Source organism: Anomaloglossus baeobatrachus, chromosome 9, assembly GCF_048569485.1.
Source record: "Anomaloglossus baeobatrachus isolate aAnoBae1 chromosome 9, aAnoBae1.hap1, whole genome shotgun sequence".
NCBI classification, from domain to species: Eukaryota; Metazoa; Chordata; class Amphibia; order Anura; family Aromobatidae; genus Anomaloglossus; species Anomaloglossus baeobatrachus.
The window spans coordinates 158689829-158707528 of record NC_134361.1 but is presented as its reverse complement, the minus strand read 5'-3'; the positions used below and the strand labels follow the sequence as shown (position 1 = coordinate 158707528).

The following is a 17700-nucleotide window of genomic DNA, read 5'->3' as shown; positions in this document are numbered from 1 at the left end:
GTTGCAGAGCCCGAACGGCATACAATTGAACTCGCAGAGACCCATTGGTGTTGTGAATGCAGTCTTCTCCTTGTCCGCCTCTGCCACGGGAACCTGCCAATACCCACTGGTGAGATCCAGGGTGGAGAAATAATTAGCTGATTTTAAGGCTGTTAGTGACTCTTCTATTCTGGGTAGTGGATAAGCATCTTTATGTGTAATGCGGTTAATTTGTCTGTAATCTACGCACATTCTCATTGTACCATCTTTTTTCTTTACGAGCACTAGTGGAGCTGCCCAGGGGCTACAACTATCTCTGATAACCCCAGCCTCCTTCATTTCCTGTAACATTTCTTTGGCACGCTGATACTGTGCTGGGGGTACAGGGCGGTATCTCTCTTTAATGGGATGATGATCACCCGTGGGGATTTGATGTTTAACCCCTTTTACCTGCCCAAAATCTAGGGGGTGTTTGCTGAAGACCCGCTCGTACTCCTGTACCACCCGGTAAACCCCATGATTTTGGTGTGAGGGGGTGGAGTCCGTGCCCACATGTAATTTTTGGCACCAGTCTTCCAGCTGTCCCTTGGAGCCATTGTCTTCCGCCTGGTCGGACGGGATCAAGGGTTCCACTACTTTGATGGTATTGTTACTGACAGTGTACAGTTTTGCTACAGTGGCGTACTGGGGCAATTTGGTTTCCTCCTCCCCACAATTCAGGACGCGGACGGGCACTCTTCCCTTGCGGACCTCTGCTACCCCTCTGGCTATCAGGACTCCAGGCCTGCTGTCTGAATACACAGGTTCCACCAGGGCCTGGTAATCTTAACCCTTGAGGCCTATTGCTGCCCGACAACATTTCACTTCTTGGGGGAATTGCAATTACACTGCCAATTTCTCCTCTGGCCAGCTCTACCTGCTGCCTCCTCATCAGGGCTCTGATCTCCCTCTGTAGGGCACGCTGCTGCCCGGAGCTGGCACTTTCAGACGCCTGCTGCAACAAAATTATCACTTCGGCAAGACAATTTTCCATCACATTTGTACCAATGGTTAGCAGTGGGTTAGATTCTTTGCGATCAATATCTACAATTATCATCCCCTGACATGGCAATTCTACCCGCCCAACTTTAATGGTTACTTCCTTATACCCAATTTGAGGCAAGGGCTGACCATTACTGGCCATAATTGTTAAATCATTATCTGGGCCATGGTCAATGTCTGAATCAGCCCAATATCTTTTGTACAATTTATAAGGGATGGTTGTTACCTGGGACCCCGTATCCAGGAGGGCATTCAAAGGGATCCCATCCAGCACAATAGGAAGGACCGGTCGTCCTCCCACATACTTGCTGCGGCTGGGGGTTGAGCCGGGCTTCCTTACACCTGGGGGTTGGCTCCTGGCCCCAGGCTCGGTCCATTTAAAGGACAGTGTCTTGCAATGTAGCCCGCCTGGCTGCAGCGGCGGCAGATCGGTTGTCCAGTTGAATCATACCGGTCTGTGTCTTTTCCTCGGGTTGGCGGAATCCTCCTCTGTCGCATCCATGGGACGTCATCTGGGCTGGAGGCCAACTCGATTCTTGCAGGCGATGGGGTCACTTGTAGAGACTGCACGGTCCTGGCAAGGGCAGCAACAGTCTTGGTCAGCTCCTGGACCTGCTGTCTGAGCTCTGCAGCGGGATCCTTATCCAGGGTCTGCGCCTCAGCCCCTGCAGCGGCTCGTGTCGCAGGCACCACCCCTGGGTACGTGATAGCAAGAGGCCGGAGGGGTACTGTGTCATTCGGTGTAGATTCTCTCAGTACCCGGATGGCCTGGTCCTTAAACTTTGCAAAGTCCAGAGCAGGGTTCTGCAGGACCATGATACGCAGCTGTGTCCTGTGGGCATCTGACAGGAGCCCCTCTATGAACTGCTCAGTTAGGAGTTTGTCTTCTTCACGTAGACTCTTTGGGTCCACCTGTTTAATTGCTTTCAGGGCCTCCTGCAGGTTTAAGGCATAGTCCTTTATGCTGTCTGTGGCCCGTTGTTTGCACCCAAAGAATCTCATTTTTATTTCTGCTGCGGTGCGGGTGTCAAAAGTACTCTTTAACTTGGCCAGTATCTGGGTTACTGTCCCTTTATCTGTATCAGGCCATGACTTCACTTCACGCTGGGCCGCGCCGGCTAGCTGCCCCATTAGTATGCCCACCTTCTAGCTCTCAGTCAGAGGATACACTCTAAACAAGCTGTGCAGCCTTTCTCTGAAGTCGCTCAGGGTATGTGACTCCCCGAAGTACTGCGGCAGCCATTCTGCTCCTGGAATGTACGGCATTGTGATCGGCATTACCGGCGCTACAGCGGGGGCTGGGGCGACGGCGACTGGGATTACATTGGCCGGTGCTGCTGCGTCTTGAGCTATCACAGCCACCTGTTCTCCCTCTGAATCGGACATCTTCCTCCCCCTTAGTGGACCTTACCAGGCTCCACTTTCTTTTCAAATTCCCTTCTGGGTCGCACGGGGTTAACGGCGCTCTGCTCTGATGGCGCGCTCCCTTCGCGCTCTTTTACGGGCACGCCCCCCTTCTTCCTGCGCTCAGCGAGGCTAATGGCGGCGGCAGTTTTCAAACAGTAACGCAGTCTTTTAAGCACAGTTTCTGCAGGCGCACAGTACCCGGTGGGACCGGGCACGAAATCCTGTTCGTGACGCCAAAAATTGACTCGCCCACCCCAGGGCTATGGGACACCCGGTGCCGGGCCGGACTAGTCCGGGGGTCGTCAGTGGTGGTGGAGCCCGACTCCGTGACCCTGGTGGGTGTCAATTAAAGTGTACATTTGTCGTGACGCCACCTGTGGTTTGCGGCTATTAAGCCGCCGCTGCTGTATGGGGCCTCCGGGGTGATGGAATGGCAGCAATGGTGGTACTGCTCCCCACAGGTGGAGCTGGACCCCGGGGCACAGTTGGTGCTTGTATGTGTCTATGCAGTTGAGGTGTAGTGCAAGGCCGATAGGCGGTGAAAGGACCGGACACAAACAACAGTCTCTTTACCTTCTCCTCTTTTACTTTGCAAACGGTTAGTCCTGGGAGACCGTTACAGGTGGTTGAGGGTTCCGGCCGGCATGGAAGTAACTGAGGTATCTTTTTGGCCAGATGAGTATGAGGCCTACTCCTGTTCTTTCTTTCCTGTTATAGGACCCTGCTCTCTGGATTAGCAATGGCCTTCTTGCTGCTGGGACCGGTTGTACGTCCCTCTCCCTGTGTGGTAGGCTGCGCAGGCCCCCTCTGGTGCTTCTCTGCTGGAGTCCATACCAGGCCCTGGTGATGCAGCTGAACCTTCGGCTGTTTATGGGCCAGGTGCTTGCAGCTCTCCTGCCCTTCGGATTCGACTACCAGGGAATATTTTAGGCCCTGGTGGCCACAGACTCCGATGTCCGAGTCTCTTCTGTGCCTCTCTGCTCTTCCTGCTTCACTGGGCCAAGCTATTCCAGCTCCAGGCCACAGTCCGCAGGACAGCACTACTCTGCGTCTGCTCTCTCTGCTTTCTTTCCACAGACTGAACACTAACCCCTCCCTCAGGTCAGACTTAAGGAATGCTCCCTGGAACTCCAGGTTCAGAGCTCCCCCTGCTGGCCTGAGGGAGAAACTGCGTTGGATGTTAAACTTACTGGCCAATAGACCTCCCAATTACCTCCAGGCTCAGCATTAACCCTTTGGAGGGGCAATGCTGTTGTGGCGACCAGGTCCTGGGGCGCCACACATACAGTAATTATAAAGTGCCAAGTGCAAACAGGAAATGAATCATAAAGCTGCTATAAGCACAATATGTATGTGAAATCCATTCTGTCACATGCCATCAACACAATACAATACATAGCAATGTACAGAAAGCTGCTTGCAAAAATGCTGAGTGCAAGGAGGAGCCAGAATCACCAATTAAGGGAACCCCCCATAGGAAAGAGCCCCCTAAAACCTCAGCATTTTTGCAAGCAGCTTTCTGTACATTGCTATGTATTGTATTGTGTTGATGGCATGTGACAGAGTGGATTCCACATACATATTGTGCTTATAGCAGCTTTATGATTCATTTCCTGTTTGCACTTGGCACTTTATAATTACTGTATGCTGCTATATTTGCACTGTATCCACTTATGCACTCAGCACTTTATGATTATTCATTTATTACATGCTGCTATGTTAACATTTTGTCTGTAACAGCTGCCAGTCAGGATAATGTACTGACACTCTATCTAAAGTACTGTATAGCGAAACCCCTTTTTTGTTAGTTCTTATACCAACCCTGATTGTTTCTGCATATGCTGCTGCCTTTTCCCCTGGGGCTATTATTCACTCTTATCCCCCCATTCTGTGTATTTTATGGTGTTTTATATGGCCATCTCTTCTTTTTGTGTCTTGTTTATCTCACACATTTAATAAAATTTGTCATTGTTTTGCACTATTTATTACTCCGGTCCTCTTTGTTTTTCTATATTGTATATGTAGGACTGACTTATTTTTTGCTTGCGTCTCAGGAGAATACATTGTTATGACTACGCACTTCCACCTAAAGCGCAAGATTGGATATTTTGTCATTCAAACGTACCTCCCATGTATAATGACGGTCATCCTGTCCCAGGTGTCATTCTGGCTGAACAGAGAGTCTGTGCCGGCGAGGACCGTGTTTGGTGAGTTAATAATCAAAATAAAATGTAATATAATCCGGATTATTCTGTGTCTTGTCTTCTCTCAACAGCAATGTAATCCAGAAATCTGCAATACATTTGCAAAGGAATTCCATGCACATTTTGCATATTTGACGAATTGCATTTCATTGTGAAATCTTTGATCATTATGATTATCTTCTCAGATTAAGGCCGGATTCAGCTAACGGAATCTCACAGTCCTTTGATGACCCACGTGTCTAATGGCATCAACTCAAGCTAATAAACTGTATATTTGGGTTGGGAGACCTGGAGTCACAGCACCCATTCTCCACTCCCTTTGTAGTCACAGAAGACCGCAACACATTTGTCTACTTAACATAGGCTACCCATCCCACTTCCAAAGTAATAGTCTAAGAAAGGTCCTACCCTTCCCTTACCAAGGTGGGACAGCAAACGTCCCCCTTGAGCCCCTCAGCGAGGAGTCTACACCCGCATATCATCAATGGCAGTGTACCGCCCCTGAGCCACTCAGGGCACTACTAGGAACTGCATCCTCACGGGGATGCAGGGCCTACCCCCAGGGACCTGAAACACCAGTGTCAGCAACACCAAAATCCTAGTTATCACTCCAAACTAGGGGTAATTGGTTAGTCAAACACAAGGGGGATGGACACTAGAGGGTGGAGCCAGATCAGAGGACTAGACAACCTGGTGGGAGGGGACAGGAGTCAGTCTAGAGAAGTAGTGAAAGTTGAAAGACATGCCTAGAGCTGGGTCGTGTAAGGGTGACACAGGGGCACAGGAGAGTGGTCGCCAAGGCAGGTACACCCGAGTACCGCTGGGACCAGAGCACCGACGGGGCACAGGGCCCTAGGTCAGGCAACAGTTTCAGACGGCCTGGCAAATACCTGCACAGTGAGGGGACCTTCACGGACCTCACTGACTCACAGATCCGGGGGCACCAGCAGTAAAGCAAGGATCAGGGTTTGGCACATAGACCAACCCTACAGGGTCCACACTGCCCAGGACTGAGTACCCCACTCCCTGGGCAATAAAGCTTTTTCCTGGCGCTGTGAACAGGATTTGGACTAGGCTCGTTAACCCGGGTGATGTGCACCTTATGGACTGTTTTGTGCAAAAACTACCGCCATCTTTAATTCTGTGAAAAACTGTCTGCGCCATCACTGTGCCAAAAGCACGCGAACAGCCAAATCCGCCCCTGGGAGTGTGCAGCATGCAAAAGCAAAACGAACTACAGGAAGTCGGAGGAGGCGCCGGCAGAATGCACCCTGGTGCGCTGGAGGGACGGCAGTTCTGGATCGAGAGACCAGTGAACCCACAGCAAAAGACAAGATGTCTGCTCCCACGGACCGGAGACCAGAGCGGCCCGGCCGCGGAACCTTACCCTGCCTCAAAGAGGAGTTGGAGCGGCTGTGCCTCTGGATGCGGTTACGATCCAGCAGATTGAGGACTTGCGTTCGGAGATGATGGGGATGGTCATGACCGTGCTCGCCCAAGAAGAAGGGGCCCTGTATGAAGAGCAGCGCCGGGAGCCGGTAAGAGTGCAAGCCTCCCTGGCCCCACTAGTCCCCGTAGCAGCAGAACCTGTATAAACCTTGGCCACTGACCCACTGGTATCACCGGACCCTCTGTCCACAGCCAGACCGGATCAGGCTGCAACGCCTCTGCCCACGTCCAGACCAGACCAGACCGCAATGCCTCTGTCCACGGCCAGACCAGACCCGGCCGCGTCACCTTCTCCGGAGGAGAAGGCCCCAGCTTTCCCCTTCCCAGCAGCTCGACCAGACCCGGCTGTGCTGGATGCATCTCTGGAAGACCCGACGACCGCCAGAGGAGTCGCCGGTGACCAGGCTGAGCAGATACCCGCTGATGGTGATCTAGATGCAGACTGTTCAGGTTTGGGGAGTCTGAGGTTCGAGCCGGCGTGCGGCATGGCTAGTTCTGCACAACGGACTGTTGTGGAGGAGGAGATTGACAAAGCCTGTCAGGCCACCATCCAGCAGTTGGCCCGGGAGGAGCAGGAGCGTTTAACCAGAAGGAAGCAGGTGAAAGCCCATGATCTGTATGAGAAACAGAGCCTGCGCCAAGCCAGCTGGGGAGCCCGCAGGGTCTGGTACCAGGGCACCGAGGACAGATTCGACCAACAAAAGGGTTGGGGCTTTATCTAGGAGCCCGGCATGCAAGCAGGAATCTTTGTGTTCCGCAGGGACGTACTGGACTACCTACAGAAGGGACATCCAGACCGTGACCTGCACCTGGGTGACGTGTCACGTACACCAGACACCATGGAGAGCAGGGCTGGTATGCCTTAGACATCCAGAAGAACCGAGAACTGTCAGCCCCTGTTCCTCCTACTTCTCCGCCATACCAAAGTTCATCTACACTGTGGTAGCTGAACTAGGCTACCCCAGTTTGTTGTTGTTGTTTTATTGAAAATGCTGAAAAGTTACATGACCTTCAATAATGTTTGAAATGTTGATATAACAATGGACCAGTGGTCATTGGACTGGGAATGACCTGAACTTTTGCAGTGTAAATATGTTGCACCAAGTGTGCATCCCAGAGTAAACCTTGCCATAAGGACACTGACACCGCCACCGAGTAGAGGAAGGTTGGAGGAAAGGTCGGGGACAGAGATGGCCCACACCTGGTCACCACAGGACCGGTGATCTGCCTCCTTAGAGGGTTCTGGGACCAGGATCTTTGGGTGGTGGGTTGATGGGGGAATGCTCATGTAACGTTAAAGTGAAGCCTCCCCTGTGCAGGAAGAAAGTTATATGTTTTCAATGTTTCATAAAACCCTTTATTCTCTTTACAGCCCAAGGACTTGCTGTGTTTCACCAAGGGGGAATGTAGTGCCCCTGAGCCACTCAGGGCACTACTAGGAACTGCATCCTCACAGGGATGCAGGGCCTACTCCCAGGGACCTGGAACACCAGTGCCAGTAACACCTAGGCACACCAAAATCCTAGTTAGCACTACAAACCAGGTGTAATTGGTTAGTCGGACACAAGGGGATGGCCACCTAGAGGGTGGAGTCAGACCAGAGGACTAGACAGCTTAGTGGGAGGGGACTGTGAGAAGTCAAGAGTAGAGAGTGAAGGAGAGAGACGTGCCTAGAGCTGGTTCGAGTAACGGTGACCTGAGGGCACAGGAGAGTGGTCGCCAGGGCAGGTACACCAGAGTACCGCTGGGACCAGAGCACCGACGGGACACAGGGCCCTAGGTCAGGCAACAGTTTCAGACGGCCTGGCAAATACCTGCACAGTGAGGGGACCTTCACGGACCTCACTGACCCACAGATCCGGGGGCACCAGCAGTAAAGCAAGGATCAGGGTTTGGGACACAGACCAGCCCCACAGGGTCCACACTGCCCGGGACCGAGTACCCCATTCCCAGGGCGACACAACAGCACCAGCTGCAAAATTTGGGGAACAAATTCTGTTATGAGGACTAAATATTTAGTCACTAAAATGACATGAGAAATTTATGTCTCAGCTAATGTTTAGAAATATCTTAAAGATTGAACCTATTGATTTACCAAGTTTCGGCATCCGTTTTCCTTCTAAATGAAGCCACAGCCCCTTGTTCAGCCAAACTTTAGTCCTTCCATCGATTAGATGGCTGCAGATTGCGGCGTGGTGACCATACAACTCATTTAGCTTCCTCAATAGCATTGTTTCCCAAACTCCAGTCCTCAGGACCCCCAACAGCTCACATTTTCAGAATTTTCTTAGCATTGAAAGGTGATGAAATCATTATCAAGATATCAGGAATTGCCACATTTTCTCTCACCTGTTCAATATGTCTCAGGTGTGAGGAAATAAATGGGGAATGGGGCTCCTAGACTGGCCCTCAGGCTAGGGAGCTCTAGCAGTCTGTGATCCCAAGGATACTTCTACTGGTGAAGATGTCTGGGCCTCCTTCCTTACCCTGCTCCTGGACAGCCCTGCACTTATACCTCATATCAAAAAACCTAGGGGAGTGCCGGGACAGGAGTAGTTGAACCCACAGATATGGACAAACTGGGAAATCAATCTGTATTACACAGCTAGCACACACGGAGATATCAGACAATACATGATAAGGAGGAAATAAAGAGCAGGGAGGAAATAACCAGACGATGAAAAGGTTTCCAGAGCACACCAAGCAGCATGCAATAGATCACGAGCAACTGGAACACAACAGCACACGGACCAGATTAGCAAAAGCTTAAGTCTGCATGGGAAGACAGATTCCTGCATCTTAAAAAGGAGGGGAGCAACTGTGATAGGTCTTCCATAACATACGATCCAAAAGGTAACCATAAGACTAGCAGAGATCAACTCCAGCTAGCCTGATCACTAAAGAGTAAACAGGTAGTTGACGTCCGAGCCTGCCTGTGTAACTCAGAAGCACCAGCGAAAGCATAGTGAGGAGTGTCATAGTCTGTATTCTGAACAGTGTCTGATGCCGCCATGACACTTGGCGAGTTTAGAGCCAAACACCGTGTGATACAATGCCAAGGAAATTCTGAAAACATTATCTGTTGGGGGCCCTGAGAACTGGAGTATTCGAAACACTGCTCTATAGTAACACACTACACAAGGAGACTGGTACAGGTAAGTGGAGGAGACAATGAGAGATATAGTGGCATACCCTACCATATGAAAACCAACTTGAGGATGGACAGGATCAACGTTTGGCCGAATGAGTTGGCTTGACATTTTATCTTATAGAAGAGTTTCCCTACTTTATACCATTAATATGCTACAATTAAACATATTGAAAAAGGTTATTTTCATGTTGTGTAAGATTGGAAAAAAGTGTCTGCTTGTCAGTGGGCTGTGTTTTGTATTGTACTGTAACTCGATGCAATCAAATTAAATAGAGCTGAACTGCAATAGCAAATACAGTCCATGGACAGGAGTAGACTGTTTCTCAAAATCCACCATACATAGGAGGTACAAGTTTGGAGCGGATGTATGAAGCGGGATAGGGGTAAGCCTGCACCATACCCGGCAGGTGATGGCTGTGTATCACAGCCAAGATCTGCTTCTACCAGGCATGGGTAGAGAGCAGAATGGAGTGGATATAACAGTGAGCCAGCATGGGGGACACATCACTCTATGCGCTCATCAGTCACCCTGCAATTTGAACGCAAGGAGCCAATGTGTTGTTCTGGCAGCAAGGGTCTGTTGAAGACCCCTGTGCCTCCCATCACCTGCTAGCTTGAAACGCAACATGTGGCTGAGCTTCAAATGAGTCTCGGATTTTTACTGTAAGCAGAAATACTGTGGTATTGCTGTACAGAGTACAAACATTTGGACAATTGCAGGTTCAAGTCCCTTAATACACTAAAAGGTAAAATTAAAATGAAACAATATTAAGAGCAGATAAAACTTAAAATCACTTGACTTTTCTCTATTAAAGATATGTAAAATAAAAAATAGATACACGTGTTGCATCACTGCATCCATAACACTCTGATCTATGAAAATATAAAATTAATTAACCCAATCAGTAATCACTGTAACCAGAAAAACAACTAAATGCCAATTTATTTATTTTTTTAATCGTCACAAAAAAGTAGCAAAAAGTTATAAAACTGTTATATCTATTCCAAAATTCTATCACTAGAAACATCAGCTTGACCTGCAAAAAGTAAGCATTTACACAGCTCCATTGACCGAAAAATGAAACGTTACGGCTCTCAGAATATGGCGACTCAAGAAAATAAAAAATTCTATTTACAACTTTCCAATTTTTTTCTTGTCACCACTAAAATAATAAAAAAGGCTGTGTGTCATTTCTTTGTTACAGTTTAGCTCTGAAGGTCTCACCTCTGTTTATTTATGTTCTTTTTTATTGTATTTGTATATTTTAATGTCTGATGAAGGCCGAAATGTAGGGGTCAAAACGTCCATTTTGGAGTGCCAAGTTCCTTTTTTTTCGTAATGGGTTGGAACCTTTCTTGACCACCCATTTTTTTCAAGTGTGTCATAAATCTCACTTTACTAATAAAATGTATTAGTATTTATGTAAAATACATAAAATGTAATGTATTTGAGATTTGATTTAGAGTCATTTTAAACAGTTTGATTGCTTATTTTTTATTCTTTAGGGGTCACCACTGTTTTGACAATGACAACGTTAAGTATTAGTGCACGGAACTCTCTACCCAAAGTCGCCTATGCCACTGCCATGGATTGGTTTATGGCAGTGTGCTATGCCTTTGTCTTCTCTGCACTTATTGAGTTTGCTACAGTCAATTACTTCACTAAAAGAGGATGGGCATGGGATGGCAAAAGGGACCAGGAAGGCCAGGCCTTTAAGGTGAGTTACCATAAAGATGTTAATGTAGAATAAGGACAAAAATCTCAGGCTGTAGTACGCAGTAGGACCAACCCTCCTAAGCCGTCTATATGGGCATGAAGGTCTTTGAACGTTTAAAAAAAATGATACCTTTATATCTGCGATCTGATGTCTTATTCCAGAGAAATCCGTGTTTTTCGTAATATTACAAAAACAAAAAAGCTGCATCTCCAAATAAAACATAGCAAGTGTGAACAGGTGCCAACTGCTATAACTAAATGAAACAAACAAATACAGCAGCAACCTGTAAGTGCCAAAACATGCAAACATAGAATATATGAAACTTAAACTGTATTCAAGCTATATAATATACTTAGAAAAATGAAGGTTCTTTGCGCAAAAATTGGCCAATTCTTGTGTGTCCGTCCTAACTACCCATATATTTTTAGACTTTTAGTCCGCATGAGACTAGGGTAGGTTCCCATCAAAGATGCGTCACCTTGCCATGGTCGTTGGGCACATAAGAATTGGCCATTTTTTGAGCAAAGAACCTTCATTTTTTTAGGTATATTCTATTACACCGTGTGCAAAATTATTAGGCAGTTTATATTTTAGAGGATTTTTTTTATTATTGATCAACAACTATATTCTCAATCAACCCAAAAGACTCATAAATATCAACACTTAATATTTTTGGAAGTTGGAGTGGTTTTTTTTAGATTTGGCTATCTTAGGAGGATATCTGTTTGTGCAGGTAACTATTACTGTGCAGAATTATTAGGCAACTTAATAGAAACCAAATATATTTCCATCTCACTTGTTTATTTTCACCAAGTAAACCAATATAACTGCACAAAATTTAGAAATAAACATTTATGACATGCAAAAACAAAACCCCAAAAAATTAGTGACCAATATAGCCACCTTTCTTTATAATGACACTCAATAGCCTACCATCCATAGATTCTGTCAGTTGCTTGATCTGTTTACGATCAATATTGCATGCAGCAGCCGCCACAGCGTCCAAGACACTGTTCTGAGAGGTGTACTGTCTTCCCTCCCTGTAGATCTCACATTTTATGAGGGACCACAGGTTCTCTATGGGGTTCAGATCAGTTGAACAAGGGGGCCATGTCATTATTTTTTCATGTTTTAGACCTTTACTGGCCAGCCATGCTGTGGAGTAGTTGGATGCATGTTATGGAGCATTGTCCTGCATGAAAATCATGTTTTTCTTGAACGATACCGACTTCTTCCTGTACCACTGCTTGAAGAAGTTGTCTTCCAGAATCTGGCAGTAGGTCTGGGAGTTGAGCTTCACTCCATCCTCAACCCGAAAAGGTCCCACAAGTTCATCTTTGATGATACCAGCCCATACCAGTACCCCACCTCCACCTTGCTGGCATCTGAGTCGGAGTGGAGCTCTCTGCCCTTTACTGATCCAGCCTCTGGCCCATTCATCTGGCCCATCAAGAGTCACTCTCATTTCCTCAGTCCATAAAACCTTTGAAAAATCAGTCTTAAAATATTTCTTGGCCCAGTCTTGACGTTTTATCTTATGTTTCTTGTTCAAAGGTGGTCGTTTTTCAGCCTTCCTTACCTTGGCCATGTCCCTGAGTATGGCACACCTTGTGCTTTTTGATACTCCAGTAGTGTTGCAGCTCTGAAATATGGCCAAACTGGTGGCAAATGGCATCTTGGCAGCTTCACGCTTGATTTTCCTCAATTCATGGGCAGTTATTTTGCACTTTTTTTCCCAACACGCTTCTTGCCATCCTGTTGTCTATTTGTCGAGCCCCGGGGACGCTGTATCGGTGCATTACCTTCAGGGACTCCGCTGTCAGTCTGGATCTTGTCACCGGTAGGAAATCCTCTATTCGTCGTGACGCCACTCTCAGTATTGCGGTCAGTGGGGACCGCCACTGCAGGTTGAGGGTCGCCTGGGGCTGATGGTGTGTGCAGTCAGTTGGGATAGCCTCCTGAGAGTGAGGCAAGCCCCAGGGCCCGGTGTAGGTGTGTAGAACCACAAGGCGCAGAATAACTCCACACAAGCAGGATGTCTTTCAGGGGTTTTACTCACTTCAGATGGCAGGGTGAGTAACCCGGGCGTAGCTGGGATGAACCAGGCTGGAACCAGGTATCCTTCAGGCTGACTTATGATGGTGACTACCGACTCGCCTTCCTTAGCCCTTAGTGGTTTGGGGTAACCCCGACTTTTAGTCCCTATGGGGGTCACCCAGGGAAGTTGCTGAAGCCTCTCTCCCCTTCAGTTGCCGTTTGCTTGTCGCCTGGACCAGATCACTCCAGCTGCTTGCCTCCTGTGAACTATGGGCCCTAACTGTGGCTACGTGGCTGCGGCTTTTGTGGTGTTGTGGTGTGGGCTTTGAGGGCCCCACACCGGCAGGTTTAGCAAGGAAAGGTGGATCTATCCCCGCTCCGGGATCTGCCGCCCGTTTGGGCCTGGTACTCCCTAGCAGTCTCCTTACTTCCCACTCTGTGCTCTCTCTTTAGCTGGAGATGGGTTTCGGGTAGCACTCCTAGGTGACCGTTCTCCCCCGTCGGTAGCCACTGCGCGGACGCTGTCAGACTGCAACAGCCCCAGGGGTCTGCTCCTCCTCCGAGCTCCCTGGACTCTGCACTGAACCGGCTCACTCCTGGGACCTTCACTGCTGCTCCTGTCTGAGCTCCACTTCCATGCTCCTCACTCCTCCACCCCCTGCTTCAGACTGTTTGCTCCTCCTTCTCTTTTCCCCTTGTGCCTGCCTACGCCACCTAGCAACCAGGCTCTCTACCACACCCCTTGAGTGGAGATGGAGGCTTTTTACCCCCTCCACTATTCCAGTGGAGGTGAAGGCTTTGCCCCCTCCTGGGATCCCCAGGGGTCCTCTCAAAGGTACATGTGTGAGACCTGATCACTATGCGCCTGTGTAGTCACACCTCGGTCAGCCTTCTGGATTACCTGTATTGTACTGTCCCCAGCATGGGTGCAGTACTCAGTGGTGCCTGACCAGGTCAGGGGCGCCACATTCCCCCTTAGTTATCACCAGCACGTCCTCGGGCTGCAAGACAACATTTTAAAATGCATAAAACATTAAAACATGGTAAAACATTTTTAAAAGCACCAGGTACCATACATCACCACCCTCCACCCACAAGTCCGTTAACCCACCCAAAACCCTCTCACGTTGGCCGCGCCTTCAGCCACTTCTGGCAGGATGTAGAGGCGGCTTCCATGGGCTGGTGGTTTCAGGGTATACCTGGCCTGGTGGAGCCGCGCCTTCAGCCTCTTCTGGCAGGATCCAGAGGCGGCCTTCACAGTTGGTGCTGACCAGGTACCCTCTTTGTGGTGGAGAGCCAGGCCCCATAAACAGGCATGCTCTCTGGTTGCAGGTGAGCCAAGGCCCTATATACGGACGTGCTCCCTGGTTGCAGACGAGCCAAGCCCCTAAACAGGCTGGCTCTGGTGGTGGTGGTGCCCTCTGGTGTAACTATTTACACTGCGAGAGTTTGTGGCTATAGCCAGTTCATAGCCTTAAGGTTCATTTCTCACATTAGTTTATGTGGGCACATCTCTTAAACATCAACGTTGCAAAACTTCAAACTTGTCAAAACAGTAACTTGTTGTACTTCACTTTATGCAGATTCCTCCTCACCAGGGCTTGGGCCTGTAGGGCTGCGGCACCTGTTGGTTTCTCGATCTCTTTCATCATCCGTGGTAGTCTCATCAGTGGGTTCTTTGTCTGTTCTTTCTCTATCTCTGTCTTTCCTTTCTTCTTCCGTGTCTGTTTCTTTTTCTTTAGGACATGGTGTTACATCGAGTGCATACCAGCCTCTTTCTCCTTGATGCATTGTAAATTGCACTGTGTCTCCCATTCTTAGGTTTCTTCCAGGATGTCCTCTGGGCAAATGAGCTCTAACGTCTCTTCTATTGACAAAAATGCCTTCTTTCATACCAGGTGCAACGATAAAGCCGTATCCTGATTTTAGGCTGAAATCTTCTACTACTCCTCGACATAGGGGTCCTCTGACCTGGGCTTTGGCTCTTCTCAGGAACCGTTTCTCCTCTAGGTCTCTGGCCGTTATTTCATCTCTCTGCTCTGGAGACTGCGGTGCAGGGAAAGACTGGGTTCTGCTACGGTGCCGTGTCTTGCGGACTGGATTCTGCGAGGTACAGCTTACAAGCTCCCAGGTGAGGCTTTTGGGTAGATCTTCTTCAGCAGACGGTGTTAGGTCTTCCTCATCCCAGCGGGAATATGGCAACATCTCTGGCTCGGGGTATGAATCCACTGCTGATGGCTCCGGAGTCAGCTCCTCAGCCTTCTGGCCTCCCCTCCCCCTTAGTTCTTCTGAACACTCCTGTCGTGGCAGTGCTGGGGATGGACTTTCATCAGCAGGCCCGGGCGGGGGACTCTTTGGCGTGGTTGCTGCAGGAGTCGGCTTGGGAGTGTGCGGAGGGAGCAGATACCGATCCACCATCTCCTGTGGGAACTGGGCCTCTAGGTCAGCCTTCAGCTTCCAGTATGCGGGGTCCTCTCCTATCAGGGACTTCCTAGCAGGGACTTCCTTAGACTGGGGAGCGGTGTCTGCTCTGGCCTTGCGGGCCAGGGTAAACAGAGATACATTCTTGTCTTGGCGGGCCGCGCCTGACATGGCGGCGGCCTGGATCAGCGTCGCTGTTGCAACTGGCGGCTTAGCGGGCGTCGCTACTGTGGCCGGTTCTTGGCGGGCCGGGCAGGGCATCGCTGCGGCGGCCTGGATTGGCGTCGCTGTCGTGGCTTGGATCGGCGTCGCAGCTGCGATGTGATCTTTGCAGGCTGGGCTGGGCGTCGCTGCAGCGATCGGAGCTTGGCGGGCCGCACCTGGCGTGGCTGCGGCCTGGTTCAGCACCTCACTGGCGGCGCGGACGAGCGTTGCTGCTGCGGTGGGGTCTCGGCGGGCCGGGCCTAGCATGGTGGCGGCCTGGGTCAGCGTCACTCCTGCGGCGCGGATGAGGGTCGCGGTGGCAGCCGGTTCTTTGCGGGCCGGACTTGGCGTTACTGCAGGGACCGGGTCTTGGTGGACCGAGCAGGGCATCGCTGCGGCGGCCGGGGCTTGGCGGGCCGCACCTGGCGTAGCTGCGGCCTGGCTCAGCGTCGCCGCGCCGGGCGCCTCTTCAGGGACCGCGGGCGTGGCAGCAGGGGTCGGGGCACTCGCGCTGGCAGGGGCATCACTGGACTCACCCATCGGTGGCAGCATCGGGGTCTGAGTCGTCACCGCCCGGTCTGGCACTCGGCGCGCGGCTCTCTCTTCATAGGCCTGAACCGCCGCGGTCATTCCCAGGAACTCCGCACGTCCCTCTCTGATCAGCCTTCCGACCCTGGCCTCCAGTTGATCGCAGAACTCGGCGAGCTCCCGACACCACCAGGCAGCGGAGCCTGGCTCTGGGTCTCTGCATTCAGACGCCATTTTCTCTAACAACAAGCTGCTGGCTTCTTTTCCGTTCCGCCGTCTCTGGATGCTTCCGCTCTCTCTACAAGCGAGGTCAGAACTCTGCAGGGGATCTCTGGGTAGCCACACCTCTTCGTGGGCGGTAACTTCTCCCAGCGCGGGCTGCTGTTGTTTTTCAGCGCGCTTTTCATGGTGGCAATATGGCGGCGCTTCCAATTTTTCAAGCGGACCGCCCAGGCACATGGTCACCTGTCTGAACAGGTCTAGTCCTTATCCTGTTCGTGACGCCAGATGTCGAGCCCCGGGGACGCTGTATCGGTGCATTACCTTCAGGGACTCCGCTGTCAGTCTGGATCTTGTCACCGGTAGGAAATCCTCTATTCGTCGTGACGCCACTCTCAGTATTGCGGTCAGTGGGGACCGCCACTGCAGGTTGAGGGTCGCCTGGGGCTGATGGTGTGTGCAGTCAGTTGGGATAGCCTCCTGAGAGTGAGGCAAGCCCCAGGGCCCGGTGTAGGTGTGTAGAACCACAAGGCGCAGAATAACTCCACACAAGCAGGATGTCTTTCAGGGGTTTTACTCACTTCAGATGGCAGGGTGAGTAACCCGGGCGTAGCTGGGATGAACCAGGCTGGAACCAGGTATCCTTCAGGCTGACTTATGATGGTGACTACCGACTCGCCTTCCTTAGCCCTTAGTGGTTTGGGGTAACCCCGACTTTTAGTCCCTATGGGGGTCACCCAGGGAAGTTGCTGAAGCCTCTCTCCCCTTCAGTTGCCGTTTGCTTGTCGCCTGGACCAGATCACTCCAGCTGCTTGCCTCCTGTGAACTATGGGCCCTAACTGTGGCTACGTGGCTGCGGCTTTTGTGGTGTTGTGGTGTGGGCTTTGAGGGCCCCACACCGGCAGGTTTAGCAAGGAAAGGTGGATCTATCCCCGCTCCGGGATCTGCCGCCCGTTTGGGCCTGGTACTCCCTAGCAGTCTCCTTACTTCCCACTCTGTGCTCTCTCTTTAGCTGGAGATGGGTTTCGGGTAGCACTCCTAGGTGACCGTTCTCCCCCGTCGGTAGCCACTGCGCGGACGCTGTCAGACTGCAACAGCCCCAGGGGTCTGCTCCTCCTCCGAGCTCCCTGGACTCTGCACTGAACCGGCTCACTCCTGGGACCTTCACTGCTGCTCCTGTCTGAGCTCCACTTCCATGCTCCTCACTCCTCCACCCCCTGCTTCAGACTGTTTACTCCTCCTTCTCTTTTCCCCTTGTGCCTGCCTACGCCACCTAGCAACCAGGCTCTCTACCACACCCCTTGAGTGGAGATGGAGGCTTTTTACCCCCTCCACTATTCCA

General features: G+C 50.6%; 1 protein-coding gene across 2 annotated transcripts in view; it reads left to right on the top strand.

Moving 5' to 3' along the window:
- The window catches only part of GABRA3 (gamma-aminobutyric acid type A receptor subunit alpha3), a 422933-nt gene that overhangs the window by 395840 nt on the left and 9393 nt on the right, over nt 1–17700 (top strand). For both annotated transcript variants that reach the window (XM_075324027.1, XM_075324028.1), the window contains 2 exons: nt 4482–4634; nt 10738–10949. In XM_075324027.1, the coding sequence (XP_075180142.1) occupies nt 4482–4634; nt 10738–10949 (365 nt within the window). The remainder of the gene's footprint in view (nt 1–4481; nt 4635–10737; nt 10950–17700) is intronic.